This window comes from Dermacentor silvarum, chromosome 1 (assembly GCF_013339745.2).
Source record: "Dermacentor silvarum isolate Dsil-2018 chromosome 1, BIME_Dsil_1.4, whole genome shotgun sequence".
Classification (NCBI taxonomy): Eukaryota; Metazoa; Arthropoda; class Arachnida; order Ixodida; family Ixodidae; genus Dermacentor; species Dermacentor silvarum.
The window spans coordinates 43,729,468-43,753,948 of record NC_051154.1 but is presented as its reverse complement, the minus strand read 5'-3'; the positions used below and the strand labels follow the sequence as shown (position 1 = coordinate 43,753,948).

Below are 24,481 nucleotides of genomic sequence, written 5' to 3'. Positions count from 1 at the left end.
GGGAACCGTGTTTGCGGATCGCGTTTGCAAGATGGCTCAGTTAAAAGCGGCTTTGCTGGCTTGTGCGGGACGAAAGTACGTAGCTTGCGATCGCGGTGCGACTCTGTCTCACAAGCACCGCACCAACCTCGCCTCAGCAACCTTCCCATGAGGTGTTTTGACAAGCGCGATAGGGAGTGGGTCAGGCTTCCTTCATCATCGCGAGACCGGTCGAAGCGGTAGATGACACACCTTCTGTGACGGTGCTAGAAAGAGGAGCCTCTTTCTGACACCCTGAAATCTTTAAGCTCGCTTCTGGTTTGCTACCCTGCACTGAAGATAGGAAAAGGGGCACGAAGGAAATAAGACGCGCAAAGTGTCCGAATTTGATGCGCGCGCACACAAAACATTGACTGCGTTTTCACCTTCTTCCTCCCTTCACTGATTCATCATCATCATCATCAGCCTATATTTATGTCCACTGCAGGACGAAGGCCTCTCCCTGCGATCCCCAATTACCCCTGTCTTGCGCTAGCTGATTCCAACTTGCGCCTGCGAATTTCCTAACTTCATCACTCCACCTAGTTTTCTGCCGTCCTCGACTGCGCTTCCCTTCTCTTGGTATCCATTCTGTAACTCTAATGTAACTGATTTATCGCTAGACATTAAATGATCTTTAATAACGCATGAGCACAGAAAAATCGTTGCTTCGTCTACCAAAGTGTACAAATAAGAATTGTTGCCAGTTCATTACGAGGCGCTCAATCTGCGCTTTAATACTTTACCAAAACATTGTTAAAAAATCTGTTTCTCCATTGTATTACTTACAACGTACCGTTGCGAATTCAGTCTACATTTCCTTACAATGTCAATACAAAGACTGAACTCAAAATGGGTATTGTTTGTGCGAATATGCAACTTTTTGTTTACAGCTTTTAGTTTACAGATATCGCCCTTTCGCGCGAACTTATGCCCGAGTGCAACAAGATTAGCATTAAGTGGTTTAGGTCAACGCCCATCAGTTACACGGGAGATGTTGTAGTCGAGGGTTTCGAATATATGCAATTTTGCACCTGTAGCGCTTCCAACTGTGGCACCACTCAACTCGCTTCGCGACGCCCCCGGCCGCTCATTGCCGCTCACAGGTATGCGGTGCACCATACAGTTTGCGAAGGTAGTTTGGTGCTATCGGTTTTGTTCACAAGGTCTTGCGACCGACTTTGAAAGTTGTAGAGCGTTGCATCGCGTTGTTGTGTCCATTTACTCTGTCTTTAGTTTTAATTCCCTCTGTCACCTTCTAACGCGACAGCGTTAAGGGCCCCGTGTCGCGGAAAATTCGGTGTCGGTGACGGTGGCGGCGGCGTTGTCCGTTAGAGAAAAATCATCGTCACCCACGCGGGCCCTCCGCGTGGCACATAGGCGTTACTGAACTAATTGAATTTATCAAAGTAAAATGCGTCAGAAAATTCGTGAAGTACGACTTACACACAACCTACAGACATGATAGCCTCGGGATGTAATTCGAATATACGAGAAAACACAATTCTTTTAGGTGGAAACTCAAACACCAACCTTTTTTCCAGCTGCCGTATGAGGTCTGTCTTAGTGCGAGCAGCGCGCCCCGCTCGGTTCCTTGCAACACGTACATTCAGATGGCGCTCGCCTCCGCGCATACGCGGCAGCGGCGGCGCTCGCCGTGCGGGGGAAAGAGAAATAAAAAGAACCAAAAAGCTCGCCTTCGTGCACAGCGTTCGTCGCCAGCATTTCCAGGTAAACATTGCGGTTACATAAGCTGAAGTTTCCGCGAAGCGTGCGAAGCAGTCAGGGATCTTAGAATGCTGTCGCGTTCCACTCTTAAAGGCGAAGCTTAAGCGTCCTCCAAGTTTTTATTCCCTTCATCCCTTTCCCCAGCACAGGGTATCCAGCCGGTACTCACACGGGCTAACCTCCCTGTCTTTCCCTCTCTTTTTTCTCGCTCTTTGTGCACGCTGGGCTACAACGGCGTTGCTGCAGTTTCTCACGTTTGTCCCCAGGCGATTGCGTTAGTGACGGTGTAGCTGGATTTTCTATCGGCATGTTTCGCTTTTTCTCATTCCATCTCCTTTACCGCTCGGTCGGCCGGTTGTCCTTCTCTCTTTTAGTGGCGAAGCGGACAACGCATCGACAGAAATAAATGTCGACTTCTTCTTCTTCTCACTTAGTCGATGTCAATAAGTTAGGTCGAAAAGTTCCCACAACTGCTCTGTCACAATTTTGCTGGCGCGGAATTTCCGCGGGAGTGCTAACAAATATTTAGGGAAGTAATTAATTTTCGAGATCAAATCGAACACGAATCAAATAGTGTCAGAATTGAATCGAATATACGTAGAATAATTTTCGAATAGTTTTCGAATAATAAACAGTCGTTGTCATCGTTTATATAAATCAACGTTCAAATCCTACCTAGTATTCACTATGTCAGCAAGTTTCTGTCATAACATTGCACGTTATGAAGCGTTGTTTATTATATGTCGAGATGGAGCATTCGTAACAAAGAGGCAGTTTATTCGCATACCACGAAATCCTTAAGAGAGCGCGAATGATCGCGGTTCACAAGGAAAAGTCTAGCTTCATGAGCCATATATATAGCGTGCTCTAGTACGTAATTTATCGCGTTTTTGTTCCCTTATATGGCCGGCGGGATGAAATTTATCGCAGTTTAGCTCAAATTTTGTTCCACTGCGCACACAAGAGGATTTACACTATTCGAAAACTATTCGTAAATACTTGTAATTACGAATACTGACTATTCGATTCGGCAAACCGAATCAATAGGACATTATTTGATTCGCTATTCGAAAATTTCGAATATTCGCGCACCCTCACAAATATGCTTGCGAACTCGTCAACTGGTGTTAGTTGGGCCAATTGCTCTCAATGTCGGTGTTGCAACTGCGACTTCAAGGTAGCTTTAATTCAGTAGTGTTGTTCTTCGCTCACTTTCGGTAGCGATTACGCCCACTGCGTGGCATATAGTATACTATATAACAGCGCCGAGACCATGATGTAGCGTAGCATCATTCGGCTGTCTTATCATACGCGCCACTTCGCGCCCTCATTTGATTTCTCTGCGCTGCAGCAGGCTCCGCCGCCTGGGAGAGGGGTCGGGGAGGGGGGGGGGGGGATGTTTCAGGCCCCGAGATAAACACTCGGCGCAGCGCGCCCCAGCGCCGCGCACACAAAGCTGTCATTGAGCGCCCAGCGCGCGGGCGCCTCGGCCTCTTGAAGAGGCGCGCATCCGTCTAGAAGGCTGGCGACCTTGAGCAGACCCCTGCCTGCCTGCGCCACAGAGATGGCAACGGCCAGTCTGCAGGCTTCGGAGAGACCAGAGGGCCGTTCTCGGTTGTGTCCTTTTCCCGCTGTCTCCGTTGCGCAAACTCCCGCGGGCGAGCGAGCAGAGCCGGCGAAGAAAGCGGGACCCCTTCAGACGTTCGGTTCCGGCGCGAGCGGCTTTGGAGATTAGCGGCAACCCTGAGTGGAGGACCATTATGGATCGGCTGGCGGAAAGAATGTGTCAGGCGCACAGCCTCGATTGACGCTGGCTGCCACCCGCGTGCACGGTGACGTTACCCATTTCTGCTGACGCGGTTCCGCGGGGTCTTTGCAGCTGTACAAGCGCGCGCTGTCTTGCCGTGTTCGAACGCACCAAGGGTTCGGGCCCCCGTCGTGGGAAAGAATGTCTGCCATTATGGCCGCGTACTGTAGGCCCTGCCGCTTCGCTAGTGTTGATGTTAATGTTTTACAGCCGCGTCTCGTGCTTTTGTTGTCCCTCAAAGGGAAACAACACACTCGACACAACTATAGCTTCTCTGTGACACTTGAGATACGCGGTGGTTCAAATGTATTTTGTTTTGTTTCAAAGGCGAAAGAAAAAAAAGTAAGTCAATTTTAGTGACATGATTAGAATTTATATTTATGTGTACGCACGTCCAAGACAACTTTCTGACTAGTCCAGTCCATTTTATGGACCGAGAAAAATTCGCCATTTTTCACTGTCTAGTCATTCAACAAGATTTTTGTCTCGGGACATAGAGGCCAGCTGTTCAGATAGCCTGTTGCGCGCCTTACACAAATTAGTTCGCGCACCGCAGAAAACGTGGTTTTAATGACTCCGACTGAGTGATTGCGCTCTCATGAAGTGAGAAAGAGACGGCGATAATTATATTCGTTGTGACCGACTTCAAGCAACGATGGCGTCGGACTTGCGCGCGTGCGTAAACATGACACTGAGGAGCCGCTGACTCCCTGACGAACTCTGATACCAAGCAAGGTTGCGCGGATATGGTGCGGTTGCTTGAAAAAGAAAGAAGCAAGAAAATGAAAGTGCAAAGTCGACCCCGTCCATCGGCGTCATGATTAGGTTCTAAATGGGCTGAGAGACAGCGCTTGGAGGCGCGACTTTTCGGACTCCCTGCGATACCGATACGATCGGAATGAGGGCATCCGGCGCTAAGACGAAGCGGTCCATTCTTGCCCCCCCCCCCCCCCCCCCCTCCTCAACACTCAGGCCGCGTTCTTTTACGGCGCTTGGCGGCAGCGAGTAAAACAAAAAACCGGCCGGCCGCCCGAAACGCTCGCAACCCGACGAACACTCCGTCATAGTGGAGGTAGTGGTGGGGGGAGAGCCGCGGTGACATTGACCGTCGCCGAGCGCGCCCCGCGCATCCCCTCTTCGCGTCGCGAGACGCATCTCCGATCGGCCCCGCAGATGGGGACAAACACGAGAATCCACTTAAGGGGGGCCGCTGCAAGAAGCCAGCGTGCTCCCACGTATCTTTACGAGGTGGCTACTGATACTTATGAAAAGGGGGGAAAAGAGCACCTCGCGATAGTGACGCCACAGAGGCGGCGCGTCACACACACACGCCGCGTTTTTGGGGGTCCCCACGCCGTTGCGGGCTTTTGGTGCCGCGCGCTAATGGACGCGGACGCCTCGCAGAAATGGATCCGCCATTTGGACGCTGCTGCACTCATTGCCACCGAGTGATCAGCGTTTCGTCTCACAGGTCTGCCGGCGTCACTGCTCTTAGCTACGTGCGCAGCCGCCGTAGCAGCCGACTCTGGTTCACTTTTATTAAGGCGCCCGTCACTCTTTCCTGCTCGATTTCAAGGGTGATATGGGCTCATGCCATTCCGCGATGGAGCTGAACTCGACTATAGCCGAGTTTCCAACTCTCGGTCTGAGGACAGTTGCAGAGGGTAACGTAAAGGTCTTTGCAGACGTGTTCCTTGAGGTGCATGGAAATCGCCAGTCCGTTAAGCGATAACGTAGTATTATACACGTAAATGCGATGCTTGGAGCACCATAGAACCAGAGCTCGAAACTGGAAATCCGAATTCGTTAGCAGTTGGAACAAACGTTCCGAGACACTGCGGGCTGGCTGCTTCCAACTACGCCACCTGCTCCACCTTGGTTCATCAGGATAGCCTTTGGTAGGAATGGAAGCCTGGCGCGTCCAAGAACTACATTTTATCTCAGAACGCCTGGGCGCCGCATGCAACACGAACAATGTGCGACTGACAACGGCTCGAAACTAATCAGCCTCGTTAAATGTGTTCCTTCTACCATTACCAGTATTGCTGCACCGGAACGGGCACTTTCTGTCGCATGAAAATCTCCCTGGCATATAAGATATAGAAATGTACGGAAACAGATTATGACGAAACTTAACGTGTCGCGTATTATGCTGGTGCAGACATTGAAATAGCCAAAATGTCGCACTGAAATTGCACAAGATCGACAAAAAGAAAATACGGTGCATGTATATTTTACTAGCGCATAGTTCCATTTACCCTTGCACTCCCGAGTCTTTTCGAAGGTTTGGCAAGCATCGCGACGATTTCGTTTAGCCTTCTCGCTACACTATGCATACTCAGCTTACCGCCAAGCCACCTCTTAAAGAGAAGTACAAAGTTACAGGTTTGAATATACGAACGACGCGTCGTGCACGATGCGATGGACAGCCGCAGGATTCTGCGATTGGATCACCAGGGAGTCTTTTTCGGGGAGCCTGCAGAATTATAAATTCGCCTTTTACAAATACTAAACGCACCGTAGCAATCTCAGGGTCTCCGACACCACGCTGGTTTGTTGGACCGGAAATAAAATTTCCCTGCATTCTGTATCATCGGCACTGTAAAAAAAAATTAAAAAATAGAACACTGGTAAGAACGGACGTCTGCGCTAAAGACAGTGCGCTAGTACGCTTCCTGCCGTCTACCGGGCTTGAGAGATAGACACCGATCTCTTTCTAGTCAACCGCCCTGCCTTATCCCTTTCCTCTCTCTCATGGCCGCTACAGTCCATGTCATACTTAGCAGGCAACGCTGCGCAAGTATAGTGCGGTCATAGAAGTCTCACCGCAGTGCAGATGTTCTATTGCGATAGCAATTATATGGACAGTCCAGGCGGATTTTCGCCGTTGGCGCCGCCGTCGTAGTAATGTTTTGTATAAAGTCTTGTGTCCGACAAGATCGCGCTCCGGGCGCCTTATGATGTAGGAGCTAGGGAACACGTGTGAAGGTGAGCTGAGAAGGGTGGTGGCTTGTTGTTGAGGTCACGCGATCAAGCGTGCTCTCAGATGCGTATGGCGAGCGTGCGTCTCCTCCTTTAGCCCGGCCGTGGCTATGGATGCATGGCGTGGCTGATCGCATACGCGAACCGCGCGTCCTATCTTGGCGGTAATCTGCGGCAGGTGCAAAGATTGGGCGAGCCGAGATGGCTGGTGGCTTCATGTGCGCTGCCTTCCCGCGTGCCTAGTGCCGGAGATCGCGTAAACTCAAGTTTCGGCGACATGACGTACTAGTTTTTGGTCACGAGCGCAAGTTGTTTGACGTGGCCGCTAGTTGTAGAAAAGTGTAACTCCGCTAGTTCGGTAATGAATAGCTTCAGATCTGCGACGCCTTTCATATAATAAATGCGTCATATCTTGCTACGTAAAAGTGTGAGAAATAATGTTGCATCAGGCTACATGACGCATACCTATACATCTATCTTTTCTATGTGTGACGCACTATTTTTTTGGTCGCGAATGGAGCAGCGAGAGAAGTCTCTCTACCGTCGTAATGTCTCTCTTCCAGGTGATAGAAAGAAGTCTCTCTACCGCCTGGAATGTACGAAACAGAGTATAAACTCGCAGGAAGTCCGAATGTGTTTCAGCATGTTTGACAATTGGCATCGGCGCTGTTATCACCAAGTGTCCTCTCGCACGCGTGGTGGGCCTGTAAGTATTAATTTCGCTCGATTGTATTCCTTTATTATCATCCACGGCTAAAGAGAGATCTATCTGCTAAAGGTATTAATTTCGCTCGATTGTATTCCTTTATTATCATCCACGGCTAAAGAGAGATCTATCTTGCTGATAACAAATGCGGGGCGCCGCTTGGTCCATTGATGAAGCGCAAAAAGGGAAATAATTGGAATAGAATCGTTACATTGTATGCCACCTGTGGTTTAACGTTAAAGTGACAAGGAAATCAAGCTAGTATACAGTTATTGCTTACTTGTGTGAACTAATCATACACTTTTCGCTCCGCCCCGATACCCACCCTCTAATCAGACCGTGCTCGAATGTTTTATACAGTGAGTGACGCAAATTCTGGCATGTATATGCTTTTCGTCACAGAACCTGCAGACTCGCGAAGTTTTTCATTCGTTTGATCACTGATCCACGCCTTCTTGTGAGATCACAATTTACTGAAATAATGTTCTTGCGAATTACTCTTGCGTACACCGGGACAGCGGGTATTTGAAATTGCGTTGAAAATCGTGCTTTTTTAATATCACTAAAAACAGGATCGCGAGTGTCTTGGGAGGATGAGAATTGGAAACCAAGGGCGGGCAAGGAAGGCGTGACAGGAATTATGAGCGAAATGACACTTTTAGTAAAGGCGCAAATGTTTGCTTCTCCCTAAGGCGTACACTGTAAATAAATGCACCCTGTAAAGAAAATTATGCACATACCACGCACTGTGAGAATCAATCGAAGCATTTTCCAGCTAGCTGGCTGCCCAGCATCGCTAGGGGTTCTGCAGAGCGTCACCATATGGACCAACGTTTTTGCGTAAGGCGAGAAATTGCGTGTGTGACGCAAGTGTCTGTGTGACGACAGCAGTACATGCACGCGTCACCGACACAGTTGCTCGCTTTACACAAATTCGCTAGTCCACGTGGTAAAGCTCTGCAGAACCCCGAACGATGCCAGCTAGCTGCAAATTGCTTCGATCGATTCCCACAGTGCATGGGATCTACATAAAAGTGCTCGCGAATTGACGGTGTAGATGTAATATTCGTCAGTTATGTCAGACTGGCTTATCTCAGCACTCGGAGAGGGCTTCGCGAAGGCGGAAAGCTAAGCTGGCCTGTTTCCTTAGCACGCTTCTCTCGAAGACCTTTACTCTAAATTTAGTATCCTTTCCCAGTAAAGAGTGGCCAACTATAGAGATATCCTCTGGTTAACCTCTGTGCCTTCCTTTTATTTTTATCTCTCTCTGAAAATGACCGTCTACAGAAAATGACCGTCTTTCCGTCCCGAAGCGGTGGCATAGGTCCGACGGGAGGAGTTTAAAGTGCTCTTGCTCCTTTACTCGGCAGCGCTTTTTACAGCTGAAGTAATAAGCACGTCCACAATACCGCCAAAGATAGTAATCGCACCTTAAACCATAGCAACATGCGAGTGCTCTTAAAGAAAAATGCCCCTTCGTCCGGAATTACAAAAGGATGGAGAGAGAGAGAGAGAGAGAGAGAGAGAGCCGGATTAAATGAAAGCAACACTAATGTGTGTTCACATCTAAGAGGCGGTGCACACATTTTTATGCGTCTTTTCTATTATTATTATTATGGCACTGCGGTGTGCAGCAGCAGATGGGGCGCCTGTGTAACGACGCGATCGTCTTCTGCCTTCGCATTTAACGCGAGAATAAACGCTATCCTCCGAGGCGGCGGCCCCGCTGAAGGGCGCGTGTCGTCACCGCCGCCGGAGAAACATCCCCCCTCCTCCGTTCAGCACCGGATAAGTTGGCGATCTTATCGCGCACCGGGGGAGCCGCGGCGCCATCCCCGTTGGGGATTCCGCCGGTGATCGGCGCGATGACAGCCAGCGCGGTGATAAATGTCGTGGGAAGCGGTTACGGCCGAGCCGCTGTAGGCCCTCCTCGCCCGGACCGACGGGTGTGAAATGCAATCACCTTTTTTTTTTTCGCCAGGCTTCCTACATTGCACGGCCGTTTTTGAACGCCTTCCGCGTCAGAAGAGGAGCTACGCATTCGGCATTCTGAGACGTGCTTAAGCTAGCGCAAATCGACCCCGAGGTGAGCCATCGACCTCGGCGCGCCAGGTGCCGAGAGTTCATGCTATGCGACCTCACACTCTTTCCCACTCCTCCCGCATCACCTCTCACTATTTTATCGTCATCCTCTACCGCACCTGCGAGCTCTAAAGAGAGGCTCGTTTTTATTTTATTTTATTTATTTATTTATTTATTTATTTATTTATTTATTTATTTATTTATTTATTTATTTGTATTATACAAATTAGTCTACAGAAGGACACTTGGTCAAATGACTGATTCATTGATTGATTTTACTGCCCCGTAATACGAGCTATGAGACGCCGCAGTAGAGATCGCCGGGTGGGTTTTGAACACTTGGCTTTCTTTAACGTGTACCTAAACTATGGTCGGTACTTTAGTTTTCGCACTCTGACACCGCCGGAAATCGAACCCGGAACGTTTGCTCAGCAGCAGGAAGCCACAGCCACTGAGCCGCCGTGGTGGAAGAGGCTTGGCCATGTTGTAGTGGCGATGGCTACTTTTCTCTCCAGTGAAGAAAAATATCTAACAATAAGTCTGATTATCTTTTCCACGATTTCCTCTACACAGCAATTATACATCACTTCCGCTAGGTCTACGTCCACTAGACGCCATTGTGAGTTGAATGTATCTCCTTTTCACCACCACACCGAGTCTTTTAAATACAGTTTTCTGTCCGAACTATACATTTATAACACTGGAATGCTTCCTGGTCATGTCCGACCTTTATATGTATATCGACTGCTGAATTTCTTATACGTTGTTAAACAATTATTTTGCTTTGTATATTGTTTTTATCTTTGCAATATCTATTGCTTTCAACGCCTGCGATAGCCCTTTGAGGCTGCAGTATGTTGAAATAAATAAATAAATAAATAAATAAATAAATAAATAAATAAATAAATAAATAAATAAATAAATAAATAAATAAATAGGATCCTACTTCACAAATTTGAATAATGGAAGCCGTAACAGCAGTAAAAAAGAGCAGACGAGATCCCAATCTGTTCTGAGATATACGAGTACATGAAAGTGAGCAAAACAAGCACCTAGAGAGCTCAGAAAGAGAGAGAGAGAAGTTTATTTCGCAAGCAGTGAAGTAGTACAAGCTCGCATTCTAAGGTGAAACATGGCCCGGCCCCACTTCTAACGCTTTTAGAAAGAAGGAAAGAAACATATTTTTGCAAAAGTAACAGATAGAACAAGGAAGAGCATGCAGCGAACGTATGCAATATCTTCCCATTTCTAAGGTGTCCTTGAATACTGATTATGTAGACGAGACACACACACATGCATAGAAATTATGCGTTCACATGTGTGCAGTCATGCAAGCCCTACTCATCCAAGGAGGTACCGTATAGACGCGTGTAATGGCTTCACTCATGTAACAGCAGGGGTCGTGTACGGATGTCTTTTTTTTTTTTTTCCTTTTCCCTTAAGTCATCCAGAAACGTCATCCAGACTGGAGTTATGTATGAGATACACCTCACGTGCGGCAAGTCTTATGTGGGACAGATTGGCTGCTGTCTTGATGAGCGAAACAGGATGCATGATTTAAATTTAAAGAAAAACGAGCTGGCGCATTTGCCCGCTCACTGCAAGGCCTGCAAATGTGAGCCACGGTTTCAAGAGATAAAGATTCTCGGCAGGAGCAAGTATCAGACGGCTCGGCAATTATTGGAAGCTTTTCATATTTAAAAAAAAAGAAAAAGAAGCGGGGGGGCTCGAGACTGTATTAGCGACACGTCAATGCAGTTGTATACCTCGAAGATTAGTTTCTTTGAAAGCTGGTTGTCCCGGAAAGTATAAATGATGGGGGAGATGTGTGCACCTCAGAGGCGGGGGGGGGGAGGGGGGGGAAGGAGGGCAGGTTAGTGCGCATCTCCTCTTCGACTCCAGCTGCGCGACGGCTGAGGGTGGCCGTGCGCGTCCTATCTTGAAGGCAGTCTGCGGTGGGTTCGAAGGCTAGCCAACCTGGGATAGCTGATGGCTTCGTGTGCGCTGTGTTCTCGCGCGTCTAGTTCGCGGTCAAACGAGAGGCAGCACGTAGGTGAATTCGCTCGCCGCTGCTACCGCTCTTCATCAGGCCAGCGATCTGACAGCGGGCGTCCGCGTTCATCGAGTGAGATGTGTTCGTGTTTGCCAGTACGCGCGTTACAACGTGCTTGTTAATTTCGTTAGTAAGCGAATGTTACATCTGTTTATGCAGCTCATAGAACGACTAACCTTCCTTCGTTTATCAGTCTTATAATTTGCCATCGCAATTAATGCTTCGCCTTTCGGGTGAAACTGACTTTTTGCTACTGTTGACTTAACTAGACTGATAACAATGACGATGCTATGATGATGATGATGCTTATGATGATGGTGCATCGTAGGCGCACACTCATACTCGGAACGTACAAGCGCAGAAATGAATAGCAATCAATTAATCAAATAGTTAATCACTCCGGCAGTATCCAGACCAACAGGGACAGCGCTCGTATTTCGGGAATGTGAAGATCTTCCTGTGTGTTGCCTCCCATAAAATTACACCTTCATTTACTTGCGTACGGAAATGAAGTCGCAGCGCTGCATGCCAATACGCATTCGCAGTCCACACGCACACGCAAATCCACAAGTCATAGCGCTGGTATTGCGCAGTCGCATAATTTTTGACAATCGATGTGCAATGTTTACTCAGCAGCTCGGCACACCGGGTATTGCACCTCGCCTCGTATAGCCGCTGTTGAGTGCGTCTCACGTGATCCTTCCGGCACCCCGCAAGGTCCGCCCTCGAACCGCGTTCTGCACCCCACGACCCAAACTCGTCGGGATGCGCGCCGGCCTCACCTGCTCGCCGGTGTTCGACACAGGGGAAAGGGGAGCGCGCCGTGAGTGCCCTTAAGCAAGCACTTATTACTCGAGCTTTCGCGCCTCATAAATCGCCGGCTGCGGCGCGGTCGCGGCGAGCGTGACCAGCGCCAATAACAAAAGCGGCCCGCCGCGCGTCGGCTAGCGATCACACGCTGTTGGGTTCTGCTCGACAAAACGGCCCGGGACGTTAACAGCTCGTAAAAATCACGCAGGCCTGGATTTACGGCCCCCGCACGTCTCTTCCGTGCGCGGCGAAATAAGCGAGGGGGTTGCGTCGGATTGCGACCGCGCGCTCGGGGCCCCGCATTGATCGGGCACCTGCCGCCACGCCTGGCCGCCGCCCGGGAGACGGCGCCAGTCCAGTGGTGGCGGCCACGGGGTCCTTTCGCTTACTTTTGCGGCTAACGGGCTCCACTGACAGGGAGGAGCGTGCGCTGCAGCCACTGGCAGTTCCCTACACGCTGTAGCCGTACGAGCTTCAGCGAACAAACGACGTTTCTAATGGCGAGAGACGTTATTTCATCGTTTGCTGTACGTTTGGTGCCGCCGCACTCGGACCCAGGGATTGAACGCGCACTTTCACCTTCGAGGGCGTCCGTTATACCCTTTCATGCTGAGCACACGCAGACCTGTACCTGTATACAACAAAAGTTTGTACGCGGATTGTACCTCTTATTTCTGCGGTGAACGCCCATCCATCGCGACTTCCGTAAGCCGAACACTCTCGTGACCGATTCCTCCATTCAGCGAAAACGGAAGTGTTACAAACAAGCGACGGCACGTGGCGTGGCGCGAAACCACTCAAAACATGCTTACTTCGATTGGTGGACTTGGGCGTTTCACGTTTCACGGGTATGCCATTATCTCATTCAAGCCACCATTATAACAGCTCGGACAGCATCAAACATGCAACAATTTTTTCAGAGCCATCATCCGTTGTCCTAATGTGAAATGAGGATTTGAGGATAAAAGGCTACCGGGCTACTTGGCGCGGTAACACGTGTGCTGAAGCTCTGCCCCGTAGATTTCCCTTCACTGCAACAAAAACTTGGAGTATACGCTTAAGCTTCGCCTTTAAAGCCCAAACCGCATTCACGCGATTTTGTGCGCGACGGCGACGAGCGACGGCTTCGAGCGACGAAACGGGCCGTCGCGCGAACAGATCGCTTGGTCTTTTCGCTCAATCGCTCGGTTCTAGAAATCTAGAATTCGTCGCTCGTCGCCCGGAAGTGCTATGAGCGACTAGCCAATAGCGCGAAGCCGGAACTGGATATACATCAGTCAAGTACTACCGATTGTCGCACGGAACGAGCAAACGACTAGATTTTGATACGCGCAAGGATAATAACGTAGTGCAAGACCTTTAGAAATATTTATGCTGTTCTTTACTCTAAAACACATCAACTTAAATTAATAAAGCAAGCGTCACGCCAGTTTCGGCGAGTATTTGCTGCCACATATCGGCAACACCGGGGAGACGTCGCTCGAAGTCGTCGCTCGCATGCGGTGCGACTTGTAGGCGACGAGCGACCGCGACAGCCATCTCCATCGCGTCGCTTGTCGCTGTCGCGCGCAAGATCGCGTGAATGCGGTTTATACTTAAGAGTGGAACGCGATAGCATTCAAAGATCCCTGGCTGCTTATCAGGCTCTTTTCTCGTATATTCAAATTACAATCCGACGCTATCAGGTCTGTAGGTTGTGGTCGAGTCGTATACTTACGATTTTTCTCACGAATTCAACTTTTTTGTTCCCTAACGCCTTGCGCAACTCGAAGGGCCCGCCCGGTCGGGTGGTTCGTGATGATGTGGTTCGGCGTGATTATTTCCGCCAGACGCCGAAGCTTACGCCGACGCCGGATTTTCTGCGACACGGCCGGGCCCTTAACGCCGTCGCGTTGAAAACCTGTCCGCGAGTATACACACAGGCCCCCGTAAGAATAGGTGCCGACCAACCGTGACATCGAGTGCAACATTTATTAGCGTAGCGTTTAGCAGTTATTGCTATTGTAGAACGCTTTGAATTTGGCTTCCCTATCTTTCTGCCGGTGCGAAAGTGCGGTTCGTAGCAAGGGCGGGAAATGACAGAAGAAATGGTCGATATCGCCGAAGAGGCCACTTCGTTGTTCAGAAGTTCATGTTTGGAAGGTCGCACCGAAAAGACACGCACTCCGGGGGTTCGACTCACGGAGATTTGACAACCGCCTCAGCGAAGCCGTGCGCAGCGAAGCGCACACACAGTTTTTGAACGCAGGAGTTAACGAGGTGCAGTCGGCGGAAGGGTCGCGCATCAAAAAGTGCTCAATTACGCCTTTTTTGCTGGGCTTTCGACGGAGTCTAGGTAATCGCTTGCTAACTGCAGAGCTTCAAGGCCTGGCCTGCGTGGCAGCCGGTGTCTGTGGATGCACACAATTCACATGTCTGGGTGCCTGCCAGCGTGTACACCGTAATCAAGGACCATGTCCGATGATAGACTGTTGCGGCAGGCACTTTTTCTGCGCTAACTCTTATGGCGCAGCTGGGCGGACATCGAAAATCATTTCTCCTAAGATTGACTTTCTGTTGAAATGGTAGTGCGTGAGGAGAGAGACTTATGACGACAGGTAAAGACGGAGATTGAACAGAGTAAGGTGCGGTTAGTTATACCCTGTACTGGATCAAGGGCGTATCTATACATTGAAAGGTAAGAGAAGAATATAAGGAAATCAAATGTGTGCACAAACGACGCGCTTCATATGTCAAAAACAAAAAAGGATATATGCGCCTAATGAAGACTTTCTGTTTTGACAGATGCAAGCATTCAGCCATACCGTATTCATTCAGCCCGTAGCATTCAGCCATATCGTATTCATTCAGCCGATAGGATTCAGCCATATCGGAATTCATCTTGTATACGGACTTTCCCACCCAAACCAGGTGCCATGTGCTAGCACGCTAGCTTTACCGGCCACGCCACGTGTGCAGATGGCACCTGTAAAAACGGGAGTGACGGTTGCACTAGAGTGGTATCGCGTTATGCTAAACCGTCCCGGTACCGCAACACGATTTGCGCCCGTTTCGAAGTTATTAATTACATCCTAAGTACGCTCAGCAGAGAGCGGCATGAAAACAAACGCCGTCCTCTACTATATAGGCACCGCTGGCTATCCCGAGGCCCCCCCCCCCCCCATGTTTATTTTATTTTTTTTCCCCGCCTCGTACGTTTTCACTGTGACACACTCGTAGAAGCACCTCGGCTGTTATTCTCGGCAGAAGAAACAACGCGGGTGTTTGGAGAGGCGCAACAGCAGCATCTGGCGGAGTGCCACGGACAGACAGTCCAAGGCGCCGGCCTGCCCACTGTGCGGGCGCCGTTTGTCGCGATGGCTGAGGCACTGCTCCTCTTTCCGCTTCCTGGCCCGTTACTCTCTTTCGTCGGCCGAGAATTTGCCGACCGGTGCTATCGTGCGGAAGTGCGGATTTAGATAAGCTGGGATTAGACACTGGGGGTCACTAATGGCCCCGGGCTTAGCGGCTCAGGTGACGGGTCCCTTCTCGCGATTGCCCCCTCCTCGTGCCCCTGCATCCTGTCTCCAAAACAACTCGCTGTCATTTCGACCCGACGTGGCTGTTAATCGTGGTCGTGACGCAGCAGATTTGCCCGTAGGGAGGCGTTCGTTTACTGCAGCTCATTCGGCCATTCACAAGTATATATATATATATATATATATATATATATATATATATATATATATATTTATATATATTTTTAGCAAACTTCCATTAAGAAATCTCTACTTTTGATCATTTCGGGGTCCACATGCGCCGTTTGCATTATACACCGGACGGACAAAATAAAGTATAGTAAAACTGGCGACTTGCCGCAAGTTAAGAAAATGTTGCACGGAAATACTTGCCGTAGAGATTTGCCTCCCAAATCAACTTTGCCAGGTGCAAAGGTCCAAACCTCCTTTTCAATCTTACAGTTCGTGTTCATTTAGCGCGAAGCGGAAGCGTTCTGTGGTTACAATTACTACTTCGTGTGTGTGTGTGTGTGTGTGTGTGTGTGTGTGTGTGTGTGTGTGTGTGTGTGTGTGTGTGTGTGTGTGTGTGTGTGTGTGTGTGTGTGTGTGTGTGTGTGTGTGTGTGTGTGTGTGTGTGTGTGTGTGTGTGTGTGTGTGTGTGTGTGTGTGTGTGTGTGTGTGAGGATGAAAAAAATCTTGAGGTGTGTCATTTTGGCACTAATTATGTCACATATTTTTGCAACTTATGTCTCTAACAGATCTCACGAAGGCGATGCTTTCGCCACAGAACAATGTAAAATACAACTGCGTTGATAGAGAATTAAGATGAGTGGCTCTATAAGTGCATTCATATTTCATTTTAAGGAAAGGCTGACATCAGCACCTAAACTAGTGGAAGCACCAGTTGGATTTTTTTCGTTGTTGTTGTTGTCCTGCGTCCATTAATTTTCAATATTTTCCGTTTGCTTGCCAAATCAATCAATGTGTTAAGTGTGATGATACATGGATTATAATCGAAATTATATTTAGAAAAAAAAAACTGAAAAGAATCAGGCTTATTGAGGCTACGAAATGCGCATGCTATGTCCGTTATGCGCCTCAGTGGAATGAGAGTATTCCTTTTTTTTTTCGCTTCAATAGGCGCTTAGATTCTGAAACCTGAAAAATCTGTTTGATTTCATTTGTCGAAAAGAATCACGTATCTCCGCTCGAGGAGCCGAAACCCGTGAGCCTATTGCGGTGGTCCAACGACCATGCACTGTATATGATCTATGGGCAGCGCGTGCCAGGTGAAAGCGTCGTGCGGCAGCTGTAATCGCATGGTTGCTCTTCGCAGGTGGCAGGTGCAGCGCCCGGACGAAGGCGCAGCCGACGGACTCGTGATCGGGCCGGCATGCGTGACCGCTGAACCATGCGGCTGCACGTGCTTGTCCTGCTGCTGCTGGCCTCGGCTGGCGGCGGCTGGTCGCGGGAGCGCTGCGAGGACATCACTATCCCCATGTGCAAGGGCATCGGCTACAACCAGACATCCATGCCGAACCAGTTCAACCAGGACACGCAGGACGAGGCCGGTATGGAGGTTCACCAGTTCTGGCCCCTCGTGGAGATCCAATGCTCCGACGACCTCAAGTTCTTCCTCTGCTCGCTGTACACGCCCATCTGCATGGAAGAGTATGCCGGCAGCGTGCCGGCCTGCCGCTCCGTCTGCGAACGGGCGCGCGCGGGCTGCGCGCCCATCATGCGCCAGTATGGATTCGCGTGGCCCGAGCGCATGAACTGCGACGCGCTGCCGCAGTACGGCGACCCGGAGCAGCTGTGCATGGACGCCAAGGAGGGTGCGCGACCGGACAGCGCCGATACGAGCCTCGTGGTGGCCCCTCCGGGGCCTCCGAGCAAGCCCAGGGGAGGCTCGCGGCCCCGGCAGCGCGAGCGTCAGCCCGGCGGCCGGGGTGCGTCGAGCGGCGACTGCGACTGCCCGTGCCAAGCGCCGCTCATCAACACGTCCGATCCGCACTTTTACGCGCGCGGGCTCTCGTCGAGGCCGCCCGAGTGCGCGCTGCCCTGCCGCATGGTGTACTTCAACGGCTACGACCAGACCTTCGCTACGTACTGGGTGAGCACGTGGGCCGTACTGTGCTGCGTGTCCACCAGCCTCACGGTGCTCACGTTCCTCATCGACACCGCTCGCTTCCGCTACCCCGAGCGACCCATCATCTTCCTGTCCTTCTGCTACCTCATGGTGTCCGTCGGCTACCTGGTGCGCCTGGCCATGGGTCACGAGCCGATCGCCTGCGATGGCAATGTGGTCCGCTACTACGTGAGCAGCCGGCCGTTCGCCTGCACGCTCGTGTTCATCCTGCTCTACTTCTTCGGCATGGCGAGCTCCATGTGGTGGGTCATCCTCACGCTCACCTGGCTGCTGGCTGCGGGCCTCAAGTGGGGCAACGAGGCCATTGCGGGATACTCGCAGTACTTTCACATGGTGGCCTGGGCCGTGCCCACCGTCAAGACCATCGTGGCAGTGCTGTTGAGCGCCGTGGACGGTGACTCGGTCGCCGGCGTCTGCTACGTTGGTAATCAGGACCTGACCAACCTGCGAGCCTTCGTTCTCGGACCGCTCTGCCTCTACCTGCTGTTGGGCACCTCGTTCCTGCTGGCCGGCTTCGTGTCACTCTTCCGCATCCGTTCCGTTATTCGCGCCCAGGCGCGCGCCAAGGCCGACAAGCTCGAGAAGCTTATGATTCGCATCGGCATCTTCTCGGTGCTGTACACGGTCCCAGCTACAGTTGTCATCGCCTGCTACTTCTACGAGCACCACTACCGAGAGCCGTGGCTGCGCCGCTTGCGCTGTCCCTGTCCACGCAACAACGAGGCTCCCAGGCCGCACTTCTTCATGTTCATGGTCAAGTACTTCATGTGTCTAGTCGTGGGCATCACGTCTGGCTTCTGGATATGGTCCGGGAAGACGCTGGAGTCCTGGTGGAATTTCTACGCCAGGCTTTGCGGAGGTCGCCGTCGACGAGGCCGCAGCGTGGCCGGTGGAGGCGTTGGAGATTTTCCAGATCCGCATGTACGAACATTCAAACAGTCCATGAGTCCGGTCAGTCACATCGGGCAGTTGTCCAGCCATGGCGGCAAGCAGTTGCCGCTGTCACACGTGTGAGGACATTTCCTGCTGGTGCCCGAGTTGACCGGCGTGCATCTCCAACACCTTCCGTCTAGTCCGCCGCCCGGATTCGGGCTTATTATCAGTGCATGTTGCAGCAGCGTCAGCAGCTCACTTGCGCTCCGATATCACGCCCGCGAGGCCAGGCGCTGCTGGTCAGCGAAATAATACGTGCCGCGCAAGTCCCGCTGAGCCCATCCTTGTTCTTTTCCGAGAGAGCGGAAAGCTACAGCTGGAGTGCTTCTGAACTACGACGTGCAGTAACCGTCTAAAAGTCCGCGAAACTTTTTCGTTAATGACATGCGAAAGGTTACGTAACCTACGAGCGCACCAAGAAGCAGTCACTGAAACCTTCAGCGCTCTTAGCTTAGCATTCAAGCAGATAACTTGGCTGAGCTGGAAACTGTTAACCGTATGGTCAGTTTTACGCAGTGTCTCAACTTTATTCATATACGTGTTCGCAACATAATTTTTTATGTGATTCTACACCTGATGTTACCTAGCGCAGTTGATGTAGTCGCGTGGTTCTGGACGCTGGTAATGACTACCACACTATCTGTTGTACCCTGTGTGTGATGTGTAAAACTTCGCTCGCCACTGAAAAGCGGTAGCACACCTTTCCGTGCTCAAAAAGGGGACTTCAGGTTGCAGAACTTCGAATGGAGATCATAATGGTGGCTTATGTGTAGCCATGGATCGCTGAGGCGTAAGAAAAGTGTATGACACAGGTGAGAAAGTCAATGCAACGCTATCGTTACGGCTGTGTGTAGTGTAGATACGTCTATCCCGACTACTCCTAGAACATGCTTTACCTTTTGATTTATTGACGTTGCATTGATCTTCCCGTGGGTAATACCAATCTACATTAGAAATCGGCGCGAACAAACGCTTCCATCACATCCGTGTATACGTCCTTGACCCTTTGCTTTTAGATGACTGAACACCCTTCTGTAGGTTCTTCGTACTGCTTACTCTGCAATACTGTGGCGCGCACTCTGTCGCATTGCTGGATATTCTTCGCAGTGGACAAAGGCTCGTCCCCTGCGTGATACGTGATTGAAATGTGTGTCGATTATTAGTGCACGTTTGATATCTGTTTTGTCTCCTGGGGCGTACCCGTCACGGATCGCCCCGATTCTCCTGTAGTAGGAGCTTACCGCAGTCGAAGCGCGCCGCCGGCGCTGTTCACAACGAGAGGGTCACCTCGCTGGTGTCAGCTGTCCTGTATAGTAGAGAAGAGTCCCCAGCGGGGGGACCCCAGCAAGGCTACGTTGATGTATGTTGGGTGTTTGGTTTCGAGTGGGAGAGCAAGCGACTAGGGCCAAGCGGTCGCGGACAGGGCGTCTCGCCCAATGCCCCGGCAGCGACGCCGGATATGCCACCTCGCTGCGAGTCGGGCACTGCGCCCTTCCAGAGAGGAACGCGACTCAAAAACGGAGACGGAGGAATGCCCGCCGCGACTCCCGCTGTCCGCGCTGTGTCTCTGGAAAGCTTCAAGACGGGGCGAGGGGCCCTTCTGCCATTTGTATGCAGCGCGCGACGCCGCGTGGGCTCTGTACCTCGGCTGACCTATTTCACGGCGTCAGTACCGGCTCCCTGCCACACCGCTTCGCCCCTACACGCACACAACCCCTCGATGTCGGAGCTTGCGTCGTTTGTGAAAGGCCCTGGGCTTTGCAACCGAGCTGTGGTGAAGTGAAGCCGTTTGTAGATGAATGCTTTTGTTTGTGGTTCCGACCTCGCAATCGGTGGGCTGGTGTTAGCATAAACAACACAAAGAAGCGTGTGTTTCGATGTTAATGCTAGATGGAGAATCGTGCACCGACGCTGCGAAAAAAAAAAAAAAAGCGCCAAGAGAAGTTTGTTTTAGTGTCCATGCAATCTTTACTGTACCGTCTCGCCTGGTATGTTTTCCAAAAAGCTGAGCACGCGAAAAGTGCTCGACAGCGTTTGGGTAAATTTTGCTGGCTCAAGTGTCAAGTGGTCTACGAAGGCCGAGCTAAGAAGGAAATATTCTGTGCACTTGCTCAACGTAGCGCCAAAATACCGCATGTGCATAGGTTATTCTTTGTACACAAATCCATTTTGTATGTTATCACAAAGTCCGTGCATCATGTATTTCATGTATTAGGTGGTCTCCAGGTCGAAGGAAAAAAAAATACAACTAAGGAGTGTCGCCGCCCAACGTGAAACTTCTCGTCGTTATTAGGTGGTGTCAGCTTCCTTCTGTTATCAGCGCCGTGTATGCCGATAACGACTTGGGCTCGATGCCGCGGATTCCAATGCCCAGGTAACAATCTTGTTGTGTGTATAGCAGCGGCGCTCTTGTACTGTACACCTACCGAGCACCGACAGATGCGCTCCTCGACGCGCTGTGTGGCACGTGTCACGGGTGAGTCAAAGGCTGCACCTCGTCGTTCATACGGAGTGGTTCAGGTCAGATTTGTACATGCTTTTCGGGAGAGAGTTCGGCGCTCATTTTATATTGCAGACAGTATGTCGAATTAGTGCAACAAGAATACCGCCTCTTTTCAGCGCTCTTTAATCAGACCACTTGTGAAACTCCCCAGCACACTGCGAAAAAAAGAAAAAAAAAAGAGCGAAAAGAAAAAGAAAGAAGACGCCACCATTGATTGGGCATTTGGAGGCCGGCTAATTTTTCGCGTATCCTGCGGCGAACAACCAAACGAAGAAATGCTGCCATGTTGTAACGTTGCAGGGACAGTTGCGCATGTTCTGGTCCCATCCTGAGAGCCGCACACATCTGCCATGGCTTCAAAAAAAAAAAAAAAAAAAAAGGTAACTGGAGATGGCTGGAGCCTGAATCGCCGTTTCGCAGCTGAATTGAAGAAATAACTCTGGACCGGCATAATGTAACGATCATTTTCATCCAGTTCTCTTCTATTCTTAACATCCGCTGGTCCGGACCGGCCTACTCTGCTGATAAACGTAAATGGGACGCCGCACGAGCCAACTACGTAGAACGAAAATTAATTGAGCATGAATAAAATAGTTACATTACTCCGGCCCTGAACAAATTCAGCACTGGCCGGCGACATCTTGTGTGGACGACGAAAGTCGCCCCGCCCAGTGCGCTCCAAAGTCCGCTAAATCGGCGCTCACCTTAGTTCTTTCCAGCCGTAGGTATCTTCCCGAAGAGTTTGTGCATTGCGGCTCGGGCCCAATAAGAAGGAGCCGTCAAGAGTGTCAACGCGATCGCCAAAGGGGGGGCTCTGCCAGTCTGCAGGCCCTCTGGGTCGGGTGTCGTTCGTTACGCCATACGTATTGCTGCAGCTGAGCCGCCTCAGCGCGAGCCCATTCACTTTGTCTCGAATGCAATGTCCTCGAAGCTCGGCCAACTTTTTTCAGTTCCGCTGTCCCAGCCATCGGGACGGCAGCAGAAGAAGGAACATATCATAAGTGGCCAACAGTTTACACCTCTATTTGGAACGAGTCGCGTCGCTGTACAAACACTTTCTCTGTGTCTACCACTTTGCACAAACCACAGGGTCTACGCTGACGAAGAGGAAAAAAAAAAGATTATCCGTGCGTGCTATACGTTACAGGTGTATGTATACATGCTCATGTTCCACGTTCATTTGTCACGCCATTTTTTTGTTCGCTTAGGTGTAGCATAACTCGTGTACATTTTGTTTATGTATATATAAAGAAATATTGCTATTGTCATTGCTATTACCAATTATCACCAGACGTTGTCACTTCCGTCGTCATTAAGCAACGTTCGCTGGGCATCCGTTGAGTGTGTATAATTTAATGTACATTACCATTAAAGAAAAGAACCGTATTGTTGATATAATATGTGCGTGCTGTCTGTTTCTTCTTTCTCTCCCTTCACCTTGGCACTGCCGTCGAGGGCGACGCGAACGAGTTTGGGACTTCTCTCTCCCACAACTCACAAAGGTTCCTCACCGCGATTGAGCCAAGCACTAGCGAGTGTCTGCACACCCCTTAGCGCACATGTGGAGCTAGGCAAGGGGTCCTTTCTACGCGAACGACCGGCTGGAATAGGTGCAGACAACACTTAACAGGTAATACAGATGAGAGCACTGAGCACATTTCTCCGGCCCAGATTCACAGACCTGCAACGGCAGCCGAGGTAACACTTGCCATTAATTTCAGCATGATGAATGAACCCATCACCCGAGATCTTTGCGCAGCTTTTATGGGCGCGACAAGGATCTCTGCCAACAACTCCAGCCCTCGAGTCACGTATGTCCTTTTGTCTGGTGCGGATTGCAGGGCCTGACCAGCACCACCTGGGCAAAGTGAGGGGAAATTTGCTGCGTGAGCCTCGACGTCACAGCGGTGGACAGACAGCCCATAGATGAGCACGAAATGAGAGCAACGGTGCTTACTCACGCAAACTGCTTTTAGATACGTCAGTGCACTTTTGTGATATTGCGGTTCCAAGCGCGGACGCTATGCGTTATTAAGGGGCTGTGTGGCTTGCCCTCCTATCCAGGCGGCTGGAGTGAAGTCTAACATGTATATCTCGCAAACCTTTCACCCGAAAGCCATCACTCACAGTGAGAGGCGTCATTACGGGTGTTTTTAAAGTATCGTGCGATTTTTATTCGAAACAAATTTTGAAAATCGCTCCTCAGATATCGTAATGCAGATAACATTTTATTTTCTGACAGTGATGAGAAGTGTTAACTGGAGCGAGATTTGGAGGGCGTATTTCAAGAAACTTGGTGCTAAGCACGGGATTTCTGCTAAATGGATATAATTTCATTGCTGTTCGGCTTCAGTATAACGCAAGTGCATGGTACATGTACCTTAAAGTTAATAATTACAAAGTTGTAAAGTGAAACACTGTTACGTAGCTGCGATTTGTCGTGCAAGTAATGTTCACATCCTCAAGTAATCCAGTTATATGTAGACTTCACGGGAGAAATTTTCGATAAACATTTCCACTAAAGCTGCGAGGATTAGCGAAGCGATATATAAAAAAAAAACTTCTCACAGTCGTCTCAGAAAAACAGGGAATAGCAAGTGTAATACTGGTGTCACACGTACACTTCTGATCGCGGTCGGAGCCGATTCGGATCAGATTTCTTGATCGCGATCAACAATGGTCGCTGCTACACGGTACAACGATGCGGATCGAGTTATTATTGTCTGCTGATAGTAGGCAACTGTCAGAACTGCATCATGTCTTGGTTTTAAATTCAGATTTGCAAAATATGGTTACATTTGGACAATATTTCAATTTTACAGATTACTATTGCTGATAAAAAGTTTCTTAAGCGTTTTTTTATTGAGCTGCCTTCACCTTTTTTTAAAGCATTTTCAGAATACTGCGCTAGGGGGTGCAGACGTCAGCCTGCGATAGCGATCAAGAGGCCTGATCGCGATTCATGGATCGCGATTGTGCGGATCCGAATCTCGCAAGATCGCGATGGCAAATGAGCGTGTAGCAACACTCGATCCGGATCAAGCTCAATGTGGATCGGCCCCGATCGTGATCAGAAGTGTACGTGTGACACCGGTATAAGTGTTGTTGACGATAATCGCGCTTCTACACAATGCGGACGAAGAAGGGGAAAGGGGGGGGGGGGGTATTGGCGTGGTTTCTAGCAGTTTGTTGCAAAAACGAACAATAAATAAA

The 24,481-nt window shown here is 50.1% G+C and overlaps 1 protein-coding gene across 1 annotated transcript in view; it reads left to right on the top strand.

The window, feature by feature from the left end:
• Nucleotides 1-22,666, top strand: part of LOC119461841 (frizzled-5) — a 63,082-nt gene extending 40,416 nt beyond the window's left edge. Inside the window, exon 2 of the mRNA XM_037723216.2 lies at nt 17,020-22,666. Coding sequence (XP_037579144.1) covers nt 17,095-18,846 — 1,752 coding nt within the window. The 5' untranslated portion in view covers nt 17,020-17,094 and the 3' untranslated portion in view covers nt 18,847-22,666. The remainder of the gene's footprint in view (nt 1-17,019) is intronic.
• Nucleotides 22,667-24,481: the final 1,815 nt, after the last annotated feature.